Source organism: Zonotrichia albicollis, chromosome 5 (genome assembly GCF_047830755.1).
Source record: "Zonotrichia albicollis isolate bZonAlb1 chromosome 5, bZonAlb1.hap1, whole genome shotgun sequence".
Lineage (NCBI taxonomy): Eukaryota > Metazoa > Chordata > Aves > Passeriformes > Passerellidae > Zonotrichia > Zonotrichia albicollis.
The window spans coordinates 31,017,688-31,030,605 of NC_133823.1; the positions used below are offsets into that span (position 1 = coordinate 31,017,688).

The 12,918-nt window shown below is 36.9% G+C and overlaps 1 protein-coding gene across 3 annotated transcripts in view; it reads left to right on the plus strand.

The window, feature by feature from the left end:
• The window catches only part of KLHL2 (kelch like family member 2), a 54,569-nt gene that overhangs the window by 30,547 nt on the left and 11,104 nt on the right, over positions 1 to 12,918 (plus strand). For all 3 annotated transcript variants that reach the window (XM_074541205.1, XM_005486298.3, XM_014266543.3), the window contains 3 exons: positions 3,569 to 3,731; positions 10,634 to 10,743; positions 12,116 to 12,232. In XM_074541205.1, the coding sequence (XP_074397306.1) occupies positions 3,569 to 3,731; positions 10,634 to 10,743; positions 12,116 to 12,232 (390 nt within the window). The remainder of the gene's footprint in view (positions 1 to 3,568; positions 3,732 to 10,633; positions 10,744 to 12,115; positions 12,233 to 12,918) is intronic.

Below are 12,918 nucleotides of genomic sequence, written 5' to 3' on the forward strand. Positions count from 1 at the left end.
CTGATCATCCTGGTGGCTCCTTCCACGGGACTTGTTCCCCCATTCTCAAGCAGCAGGGCAGCCACTGAAACCTTGTGTGTTGAAGGAGTGGTACCAGTCAAGGGTCCGTGCCTGTCAGGTCACCTAGCAGCCCTCAGGTGGGATGAGTAACCTTGTCTGCTATGGAGGCACTCCAGGGCAGCTGCTCTGACCAGCTTCTCCTGGATAGTCCCTTGAGGGACATTTAATGATTGCCATGAAATTTGCTGTTTTGAAGATACTTGGTACTACATAGCGTTATGTTTTGATTTAGTAGAGACATACTGCAATATGCTGAAATCACAACACAAGCATGACACAGCACTTGAAATATACATTTGGATCATTATGCAAAAATGATTCCCATTTCTGATCCACATATGCCCACTGTCAGGATGGAGGGCATCTCCAGTTCACCAGTAAGGAATATGTGGGCTAAAGCCTTCTCAAGCCTATGGCTCTCTTGAGACCTCCTTCTGTTGCTTTTTCAGCTTTATGCTTTTCATGGGACTGAGCTGTGTCACGTACGTACTTCTCCCCCTGCTGGCCTGGCTTTGCTGGGGGAGACCTTTCCTGCTAGTAATTATTTTAGAAAAGGCTGTTTGCATAACCTCATGACTTACTGGTACAGCCATATACCTAAGGAGAAGTCACCCTCCAGTCCCCTTTATGTGGAGATAAATTTGACTTTATGCCACTAGATGCTCATTCTTGTACTTCTTCCTCGAGTTCATCACCCATGCCCATCTCCTCTGAGCCTTCTTTCCTTGAGGAGGTTTGTTCATCACTCAGGCAGGCTGTATCTCTTTGGGACCGTTGTAAATGTGTTCCTGGTGAGCTGGTGGGCCTGTGAGCACCTGGATAGGTGCCTGCCTGCTCCAGCTGCTCCTCACCTCCAAGTTCAACACAGGTTTCAGTCATGTGAGGTGAATGTCTCCAGCTGCACAAAGATGAACAGAGTCGTAATGCTGTCAGGAAAAAACTGGAGAGAGAAAAGCTGCAGGCATCATTAGTACCCTCAGCCCCTGACATACTCCTGGCAGGTACCTGAAGGACCACAAGAAAGGGCAGCAGCCTCATTTACAGGTTGATGATTTAATTGAGTTGTGAAGGGCTTGAATTTACTGCAGTGAAAACATGGACTGATGTTCCAGGCTTAAGTAGATCCCTCTTGACCCTGCAGGTGACATTGCAGGTGGATTTTAGAACAAATACTTGCACCTGGTCACAGTCCTTTTTTTCTCTGTGGGGTTGGAAAGATGTATTTGGCATGATGGGTGCTCAGAGCTTTGGGAATAGACATGTTACTGCAGGAAGGAGAACCAAAAGGAAATAACCAGGGAAGAGTCTTCACAGGCTCGTAAGGGTTAAATCATTCGCTCTAGGAAATCTAGCAGTCATGCTGAGATTCATCACCACAATTTTGACACAAAGAAAGAGAATACCTAATTTCTTATTTGCCATCAGTAGTAATAATCTGTTCAGTTTTCTTTAATTATAAAAAACATTAGCCATGTTGAGAATATATTTTCATAGAACATATTTTCAAGAAATCGGAGATTTTTTTCCACCCCTGCATTTCTTGCAGTACAAAGCAGTATGCGCATTACAGTATTTTTGATCTTTAAAGGAAAGTTATGATACCCTCTGCTGGCTATTTTTGGAACAGATCTGAGCTATAACTGACCAGTTTAGAGTCAGCAGCAATTAAACTTAATCTGTACTGCAGTTTTAATGTAGTATTTTTTTCCTTTTCCTTTTTTTCTGATGGATTTGTGAGGAGTTTGGGTTGCTTTGATATTTCTTCCCTCTTTAGTTCTGTCCCTGGTTTCAGCAGAGTAAATCTGACTGTGATGGAACTGTATTTTTGAATGCAGGTTGTTATGGCTTTCAGACCAACACTTCTATAGGTACAAATGAAAATAGCTAGATGTTATCACAGCTCTTGTTGCCTAGTAACCAAAGCCCAATGTGTAATTCAACGAGATAAATTTGATGCACTTTTCTTCTCTTTTCCTTTTTAGCAGCAGAATGTAAAATACATTTAGCCTTGAATGTTTTGTTTTGTGATAATTAAAATATATTGAAATCTCTAAGTTTGCAAGCTCAGTTACAGTGATCTCAGAACTGAAGTAAATTTCCCATAATGAAGAATAATCTGGTTCTTGTAACATTCCTTTACTGTTCATATAGGTATGCTGGGATAACTGTGAATTTAAATATTAAATTATTTTCTCCATGCCATTCTCAAACTTCACATTTCCATTTTGTATTCTGATTTGATGATGGTTTTACAGATTTTTCTACTGGATCCATTTATGCAGTCAAGGATTGTTCTCAGAATTATTTTCTCAACTATACTGATAATGTGCCTAAAATTATCTAAGACTGTCCTTGAATTAGTTACTGAATTTGTGATCAGGTATGAAATGTTTGCTTCATTGGGGCAAACTGTGTAAATAAATACTTGTAGTAGATTTCTGGCATTGATTTTTTCTATGTAAGTTAATGATTATATCTTATCATAGAATTAACTAGCAAATGAATTTTTCTACTCACTGTTATAACTAATCATACTGTGTTCTGATAATATAAATTGTATTCGTGATATTGTCTTAGCATTTATATAAACATATACCAGAATAAAACTATTTCACTGTACTCTTTCAACCTTGTAATTAATAACCTTTAAGCTTACTAGAGTTGTTTGGAATTGTGTAACACTGACTTTTATCATTATTAGATCTTTTTCACTTACTTTGTTAGACTTACTAAATATTTTCAAGAATTATCTAAGATTTAAACTAATTTTTAAGTATTTTGCTTAGTAATAGTCTATCTGAGTGCAATCACATTTGTGTCTTTTCTTAGTTTCTCCTTCATTAACAGTTGATATTCAAACCAAACTCTTGTTAAATGTGTGATCCTTTATTTTTCCTGTCTATATTGATTGCCAGACAATCTTGAATTATTATTCTTCCAAGACGGTCACAGACTTCTGGGGAAGTCTGAATTCTGTCCTTACTGGAATCTCTTGCATAAGGATGCTTATATTTGATGGTAACAAAAAATTGTACAGTGTCCACTGCTTGCATGCAAATAAGATTTACATATTCTGTCATGATCTAGAAAACTTTCTTTTAAAAATATCCAACACTGAAGTCTTGGACTAGAAAACTTTCTTTTAAAAATATCCAACTGAAGGCTTGGAAATGAGATGTTATTATGAAATGCTGGGAAATGCAGGAAGGGAACTTGTGAATGAATATTGGGAAGAGTTTAAATAAAGTGTGAGTTACAGTTTGTGGAACGAGTTCCCCAGTGAACACAATGGTAGAGATGTTGCTTGTTATTCTAAATGGTATCTGTAGGGAGGTAAAATCATGCTCCTGCTGGGTTTTAACTTCCTCAGTTGCAGAATGCTGAAATCTTCCTCTTCATTTTGGTCTTGGATTTTTAATGGTTTATTTTGTTTCCTAATATTCACAATACTCTTGTATAACATCAGAATTGAATTGGGACATTAACCAGCTCTTGCTTCTCCTTTCAGGTACTGCTCCCAGCAGCTGGTCTCTTGCAACTGCAGGATGTGAAGAGGACTTGCTGTGAATTTTTGGAATCTCAGCTTCATCCTATCAACTGCCTGGGGATTCGTGCTTTTGCTGACATGCATGCATGCACAGACCTCCTGAGCAAGGCCAACACATATGCAGGCAAGTTCTCATTGCTGGAGCACACATTGATATGTGTCAGTGTGGGTGGGATCCAGAGGAACCTGGGTTTTATCCAGGGCATTGCAGACATGTATCTCCTGATGAAAACTGCATTTGATCTGAATGCCTTCAAAAGAAAGAAAATGTGCTGGCTGGCCCACGGTTGTATTTAAGTTGAATGGGGCAGCATCTTCTCAGACTATTTTGACTCTGCAGGGTCCAAGCCATTTCTAATCTAGAAAGAATCTAGCTTCCTGTTTAAAATCCTGCAGCATCACTGAGGGGAGGAAATCAGGAAAGAAGAATTAAAATTCTGACAACTACCATAAGTCAAAGTATTTAGGAAGCACATGGGGGAAGAAATAAGAAAAAGGCATTGGGAAGAGGGGTAGCCCCTGCACTGCACTAGAGAAGAAGCAAGAAATGTAATGTTGGGTATTATGTAATCAACTTATCTTCTGAAAATCCTACTCATCTAGCCAAAGACCTGAAATTTTTTATTCTAAAGGGTACCTGTAGTCTCATCCACTTGAATCTTGTATTTCATGTGTCTCTCCAGCTCTCCTATTTTCATGCTTGGTACTAACCTCATCTTTCCTCTGTAACCAAACCACCTTCCATTTCTGTCAAATTCCCCCCAAAAGCTTTCCTTATTGTCATCATATTCTTGGAGTACTGCTGGCCTGTATGACAAGCTGCCAGCTCAACTCCTACTGTGTATTTGCTGTGTCTGTGGGGTGGATTTTAAAGCAATGCACAGTCTGTTCTTACTCTTGAGATAAATATGCTGTGTATAGTCAGAATGCATAGTCAGGCCCATTCTTTGCTCTGTCTTCTTCCTCCTAACACTGTCAGCCTTAGATCAAGAGCAATAGAAAAAAGAGAATTAAAAATTAAATGTCCTGATAAGGCTGTAGAAAAAAATACATATGACTACATTGCTTTTCATAACTTTCCTTAAATGCACAGTGACCAATTAGCATAATTAAAAATTAGTACAGAGTTAAAATTGAATATTTTTCTGAAATAGAGCACTAAGTGCTTCAACTCAGGTTGCAATAATAGGCTTTTTATTGCCATGAATAAATTTAGAGCTCAGAAAGGCAAGGACTTTGATGAATGCTTTCAGTTGTCTTCATTCCTAGAAATGCTGATTTGTGGTATAGATTTTTTTAACTCACGGGAGATTATAGTATTTCTATCAAGAATGATTGATATATCAATTAAAAAAATTCAAAAGCTTTTCAGGTTGTTTTTGAAAGTATGAGCTTTTGTAATGCCTGCCTTACTCGTGAAGTTGTGGTGTGCACATGACTGAATGACTTTGTGGTATTTCTATTTAGACATCTATGCAAAAAGTTTTAATTAAATCCTTTTGTCTTTGAGTAATACACTATTAAATCCAAAAAGCTATTACATGTTTTTGAAATAGGAAGCAAGACATACATTTATTAACTAGAGTTAACGTTCAGATATTCAATATTTTAGGGAACACATTTTGATACAGCTGTTACTTAAGTTTGAGTTTTAAATTATTTTTTCTAGCTTCTGTTCTGACTGGGCCATAGTTACTTCTAAACTAAACCTCTAAAATACTTAAGTTACTTCTGAACAATCTTTGTTCTGTTTAGTAGTTGAAGCTAATATTTGTATAGATTACTTTCTAGAAATAAAGATTCTAAGAGCCTGGCAAGACCTTGAGTGCAGTATTGGTTAAACGTGTTTTGAGAGCACAGGAATTGTGTCCACCTGTTAACTCTCCTTCCCTGGGTCACTGTTCAGGCATCCTTTGCTGTGCACAGAGAGTGTCTGCAAGCAGAACACAGACAAGTGAAAAGAGGAGGGAAGTTGGGACATGCAGGATACTAGACTGAGCACCAGAATGCTCAGTACTCCTGATAAAATAATCCGGGGAGGAAGCGTTGGCCTTCATTTCTCCTTGGAATTGGCTCATCATCAGTCTTGCTGAATTTCTGTCTGCTGGCTCCCTGATTTCATTTCATACAGTTCTATACCTTTTCAGGTCAATGTTTTTGCTCTTGAATTTTCAGGCTACTTACTGCCTTTATCTCAACCATCATAGCTTCTTTTTTCCCCTGTTCTTATCTCAAATGTCTCTTTGTACTTTGTCACAGCTTTCTTACATATAAAAAAAAATTCTCAAAATCTGAGCCAAAAATACATGGCTGTGCCATTTCAGAGTTAAGCTTTGTATCACAGGCAGCTTAACTCCCAGGGCACACATTTTGGGATTAAGACTCCAGAAATTAGAATGAGTACAGAAAAGGATTATTAGATTGAAAAAAATAGTAAAAATATTTTTGTGCTAGTGAAAATGAAAAGTATTTTGTTTTGTAACTTCTCCCAGTCTTTACTTTGTTACATCTGCTATTGTAGATTTAGAAAAAGAGCCAGTGAGATAGTTCTGCTAATAGACAATGATAATATAAAACCAGATGGATGCCAATGGATCAGAAGTTATTAAATAAGTGAAACTCTAGAACTTCCAGTGGGAATGAAAATACAACTTCCATTAAATTTGGAACTTCATATTCCTGTGGTAGGTTGGTCCTTTGCAGCAGAGAGCAAGATCTCTAGGATAGTCATTTATATGCACCTGTGATCTGAAAATAGTGGACAATTGATACAGGTTACTTGGAATGAGCTTCTGTTGCAATTTAACTTGGAGATGGCACATGTCCTCATGATGTCCCAGCAAGCAGTCCTGCTCTGGGTCTTGTTACACTTGCACAGTCACAGAGTGTGTACAGCTGAGGCCTCTCCTCCTTCTTTTTGAGGATTCCTAGGAAGAGTATGTGGCATCAGCACTGCTAGTCTGTCCTTACTTTGGGTGTGGGATATGTCTTATGTGATGTTAAAGAATGTTCACCAATTAACAATTTTTCCTAAGAAGGAGGTGCATTATATAGGTGTTGTAATGTTATGTTTCAACCTGAAGATAAATTAATTGGTAAAACCTTCTAATGAGAAGGGGTGCGCCATCTTGGACTAGAGAAACCACAGCTCAGTGCTTACGTCCTGACACATTTGTTAGTTTGAACCAAAGAATAGTAATGTATTTCACCCACTGCATAGGGCAGTACAGGCATTGGGAGACCTGTGGCAGTGATGTCCTTGGAGGCGTGGCACACCTTTTGGCTTTTAGCACTGTGCTGAGATGTTAAAGATTCTTTTGTTAGGGAACCCTGGCGTGTTTGGTGATGCAGGGTTTGCTGCATTGTATTTGGGATAACAGCATTCTTGATTCTGGTGCTCTTAGTCTGAAACTTGAGCCCTGGCAAGCCTTGGAAGCATGCACGTCTTCTGTGGACTGTTCTTGTGTACATCCGTATGCCTGGCATGCAAAGGATGGAGTTGTCAGAATCATTCCTATGATTCTATTCTGAGTAGCAACGTCTGTTGCTATGCTGCTGTTGCCTTGGCTGTTGTGAATTTCATGATGTTCTAAAAAACAGTTATTTAAGTATAAAATTTGCAAATAAATCAGTTTCTTTGGAAAAAAATGTGATTCTGCAGTTTTAGCTTCTGCTGGTTCTCCAATTGGCAGAACTTGTGTCTATACCTCTGCAGCAAAGCTGGGGTTCCTCTTTGACCAGTGCCTTAAAATAGGCCAATAGCAAAGGCCTTTTGTCCCAAGCCAGAAAATCTTAATGTGACATTGTGAATTAATGCATAAATGTTTAAAATATAAAATGTCCTGTGCAGGTTTCAGATGTAGCTTTCCTTCCTATGTAATTGAAAAATATAAAGTAAATGTCATTATCTGTATAGCCAGACTTGTGTGCCTTTTGGATAGGAGAGGTGTCAAGTGCTTTTTGCTGAATGTGCATGTACAGTTCCAGACCCAGAACAACAAATACCAAAAAGTGGTACATTTACTTAATGCTCCTATTTTCTTTCTATGCTTTCCAGGCTGGCATTGTTTATTGTGCTTCCAGACATTTTTGTTACTAGCCCTTTTCCTGTTGTTAAAGACTTATTTTTGTTTGTCCCACCCTACTGGCACAGGGCAGACAAGGACAGATCTTTAGCTATTTCAGATAGAAACTGACTCAGTTGCAAAAATGTGAAAATCTGTTTTTCATATGCAATTGGAACAGATATTTTAGAAACGTCTTAAAATTGATTTTATTTTTTTTTTAAGTCAGAGATTAGTCTTGATAATAAAGAAGTAGGACTCTACTTTCTTAAGAAGTGGGAATTTAGAAGCCAAGCCTCTGCAGGTCCTAAGCCAGCTTGTTTTCAGGCTGCCAGACTGTAGAGCCAGCTGGCTTCAATTTCTGGGTAAAGAGGCAAGAAATGGGGCAGGATTCCAGTACAAATTTGTCAAAGTTGCATACCGTGTGGAAAATTCTGATTTGGGAAAAAAAGTATTTTGTTCTCTCATGGAAACTTCCATATGGGTAGTTCTCTCTTTGCTTCTCTAAGAGATGTTCATAAAGAAAGAAGTGTGCTCTGTAATGCAATAAATAAAAACCATGATAATTTGAGATTTTACAGGGGACAGTTACATGAAATATTTAATCATTTAAGCATAACTTTCATCATGTTTGATGTTAACGTCTTCAGATTATCGAAGCTCTCAGGATGGGAGCTGTAATATGAGACAATAAAAATCCTAACCCAGAAGGCAAAAAAACCCCCCACACCTCCAGTGCTATTTTTCATCGTTATTGGGAAAAGAGGATCCAAGTGTGATTTCTTGAAATTTTAGTACTGAGTCATGTTATTTCGAAGATGCTGATATCCTTCTTGCTAAAAGGATGCAAAAAGTTTGAATTTCATAAGTGTGAATTTTATAAATAATGAAGCCTTCTGTCTTCAACGCTTGAACCAGCATAACATAAATTGCCATTGGTGGATTTAATTGATTTTTACATTTCCTTATTATTTTTCAGTTTTTAATTGTATTAAATAATCCATGTAGCTGTAATTGCAGCTGGCTTCTGCCAAATGTTATCTATCAATAAGTGACAATGGTCTGCTAGACAACAAGGGATCTGATTCTTACAAGACAAGTTATTTCACCTTACCTCTTTTTTTGATGACTAGAATTTATGTCGAAATCCCCTCTATTTCTCTTTTGTCCATAATTAATTCACCTGAGGATATGTAGCTGTTGATTGAGTAGTTTGGTTTAGTGTTTCTCCTTTTTCCACTCCTTCCCTTGACCATGTGCCATGTTTTATGCTTTAAGAGGCTGACATCCAGTAAAACAGTTTTTGTTCAAGCACTGGGGTTTTTTTTCTCTTCTATCATTCTTATGTCTAGCATGAAAACTGGAGACAGTCTCACATTCATTGTATTACTTGGAAAGTTCTCAACTTTCACCTCTCCTGGTTTAGAGGGTGGATCTTAATGCATGACATAAATCTAAATAAACTTTAAAAAAGCAAGGCTTTTATATGTGAGTCTATAAAATCAAACAGGTATTTCTGATTTATGAAATATATTCTGTTTGATGTGTTCCACTGTTGCATTGTATTTCTCAAGAAAAGATGAACAGTGCTTCAGAACCTCAGAATGTTTGAGATTTGGATGCATGTTGCTTTCCCTTTCTCTCTCCAAACTCAGCTTCTCAGTACAGTCAGGCATACTGGTTTGTGACACTGTCACCTAAAATTTGGAGTTTATTGTAAAAATAATCTATACAAATTTTCTTTCTCAATTTCTATTTGCAAACAATAAAACCTATCAGATACTTAGCTTGAGAAACTGTGTGCTTTTCTGAAAAGCAAACAGATACAATTTGTAGAGTGGAAAAGTAAATGGGCATGTTATAAAAATCAATAGTATTTCTTTTCATCCTTTCTTTCCCATTGTCTGAAGTATTGCAGAAAATACTACCTGTCCATCATGAGAGAATGTTGCAGAATTAGAGGGGCTTGTACTAATGATCATTGGAATTAAAACAGATGTTTTCTTGTACGCTGCAAAGTTGAACTGAAAAATTAGACTTCTTGACCTTAAGCATTCAGCATTCTTTAACTTTTTTAACATCTTAGACAACTTTCTCAAGTTTGGATTCTTAGTTACAGTAGTACTAATACAGTGATTGAAAAGCCTATAAAATGTTCTTTGGTTTGAGTATGTTTTCCGGCCTCTTTTTATTTATTCTAATTTTGAGACAGTTCTTAAGTTCTTAGTAACAGTTGTCCCTTCTGACTTCTGTTAATAGCAGAAGAAGGAGAAAAATAATTAAACTGAATGGAACAACTTTTTAAGCAAAATAATGCCATGAAAAGCAATTTTAAGGAAGGGAGGGGACAACTGAATAACTGAATGACAACATGGAAACTTGAATTTTTTTCAGTTTTATTTAAGGTGAGGTTTAAAAAACATTAGGAAAAACTACATATCTTCTGCACATTGTAGAGATTGCAATATGCAATATTTTATGACCTTGGAAAAGCCTTGAGAGATGCAACAGGACTTGTTGTATGACGTTGTTGGTTGGTTCTAAAGAATCAACCATTGTTCATGTCAAACTACCAATTTAAAATATACTTGTCATCAGCATACAGAGTATAAAGACTCTGGAGTCTTTTTTCTGTATTTTTGTATACAAATTTGGTAAAATGAGTCTTAGGTACTTCTCAAGGACAAGTACTGAGATGAAGCAAGCATCTAAAAATTACTGCAATACTTTTAGTATAATGTGCTTTAATATTTCAGTTAAAGAATGTTTAAATATAAAAGCTATTTGTGAGACCAAGCTTTAACCTATAGAAGAGGTTTTAAGTCAATATATTGCTACTAGACAAAGTAGAATAGCTTGCATATTGAATCATTTTCCTCTGTTTTCCCCTGCTGTGTTGATGCTTGTTAAACATGAGGAGACCTGTTGCTGTATGTTAGCGTATTTCTTTTCCCCCAAACAGAACAGCACTTTTCTGATGTTGTGCTTAGTGAAGAATACCTCAATCTTGGTGTAGAGCAGGTGTGCAGTCTGATATCCAGTGACAAACTCACAATTGCCTCAGAGGAGAAGGTAAGACAATCTGTATCCCCATATTTTTTTATCCTTTCATGTGAGTGAGCTTGCTCCTACTGATCTTGTGCCCTTTTTTGGATGTGTTCTGTGTGTCCATGGCAAAATTAGGCAGGTATTGTGCTCAAGTTTAGAGGATGTTTCCCAAAAGTGTTGACAGTCTGATGGTGACAACTAATCTCAACTCTTAAAAATCCTACAACTATATTAAATCACATCACCTTCTTTGGGAAAAGAACCCAATAAATAAAACTACATTAAATAGAAATTCCTTCTCATCTTCAAGCAGAACAACCAGAACCCATGCTGAGTCATATCCACAGGCATTTAGTTTACCAAGGAATAAATAATTTCAAGTTTGAAGAGCTATTATATGTCATTTAGTAACTTTACCATCAGCAGTCCCACAAAGGTATTAAAGCTCTGTGTGTATAAGTGAGCACATGTGGTTTGCACCGGAGATGACATGGCAGCTTGGTATTACCAAACCAGAGTTTAATATGTGTTAGCTCACCTTTAGTCTAGATCTCAATCTTTTGCAGCCATTTTTGAAACACTGTGCTCTTCAGTGAGCCCAGGGTGTCCCTGTAAACCTCTAATGATTTTCAGGATGTGGAAGTATTAATTTTGAGATTTTTAAATTCAGTTATGATCTATTTGAAATATGTTGGTTTTCTTTTTTCCGAGAAGTTTATAGTTGTACTCAAATGAGGCTAAATTGTGTACAAAAGCATGTTTGAATACTCATTTATACAGTTAGGCAGTGTTTCATGTTTGACACTTTGAATCTAAGAACTATCTGCTTAAACAGGAGCTAGCAAAGCTATGTTGTTGTTCCTGTAATACCCTGAAGGCCTGGATCTATCACCTAAATATACGTGATGCTGCTTTCGTAGAGTATAATTAAGGTTTTAATGCTCTAGTGAATGATGAGCTACTGTGCAATGCAGGCAAAATCAGGCTTGGGATCACTTGTCCTGCTAAGACTCAGTGATGATAGGTCATTTGAACGGGCATGTGGCAGGTCAGTTCTCCAAGAAAGGAAGAAAAATATGAGGACTGTAGTATTCCTGCTGTTGTGTTGCTTGTTTGCCTAGTTTTCAGTTTCAGTGAAGTCACTGTGTGCATTTTGTCAATGTAGCACAGCTATCCTTGAAACAACAGTAGAGGATTAGATATAAAAAGAGACCAGATAATGCACCTTCATAATTTTAGAGTTGATAAATATGGAAATAACAGGAGCTGTAACCACTGTCATCTGTTCTTAGGATAGGAATTTTAGTATAAGCAAAACTATTTTTGGAGGCACACTAATGTTTTCATGCTTATGAACTTGTTAGTCAAAGAACTAAATTTGTTTGTTTTCTGGAAGGTATTTGAAGCAGTGATAGCCTGGGTGAACCATGACAAAGATGTTAGGCAGGAGCTAATGGCACGTCTGATGGAGCATGTTCGGCTTCCTTTGCTTTCCCGGGAGTATTTAGTTCAGGTAAGCAAAAAGGAAAACTAATTATTCTGCATGGGAATATTTCTGTTTGTTATTTTAATGCCAGGTAGATAACTTTAAATTTCAACAACAGTGCCATTAGGATGTTAGTGATAGAAAAAGTAAACAAACAGGCACTACCACATACTCATGTGCACATCCACCCACTGAGGTGAGAGATTGCCATGTAGAGGATGACTTATGTAAGTAATTTATCTGTTTGGCTGAGTGCATGTCATACTACACCAGGAATCTGAACAATGTAATTTGCTGAGATCAGGTTAGGTTTCATTTGTAATACCATCTTTTGATAAAGGTTTTTTTCTCATAAGTGAATTTTCCACTTCAGAATTATATCTGTTGTTTAAGCTGATTAGGAATTAATGACAAAGGAATCATTCTTTTACCTGGTTCAGATAAAATAAATTTTTTTCAAATTTTATAAGCTCATTTGGATATTTTGGTGTCTGGTCAAATATTTAAGATTAACAATATGAGTTCAGTATTAACATTGGTTAGTAGGTGTTTATTTTTAAAATTCTGGTTTTGTCATACAAATCTCCAATTTGTGTGGGTTGTTTTGGGTGGGATTTGGAGTTTTTTTGTTGTTTTGTTCTGTTGTGGTTATTTTTCTAGGGTGGCTTACTAGTTTGTTAAATTATTCTCCTCTATTCCCGTCTTAAAATATT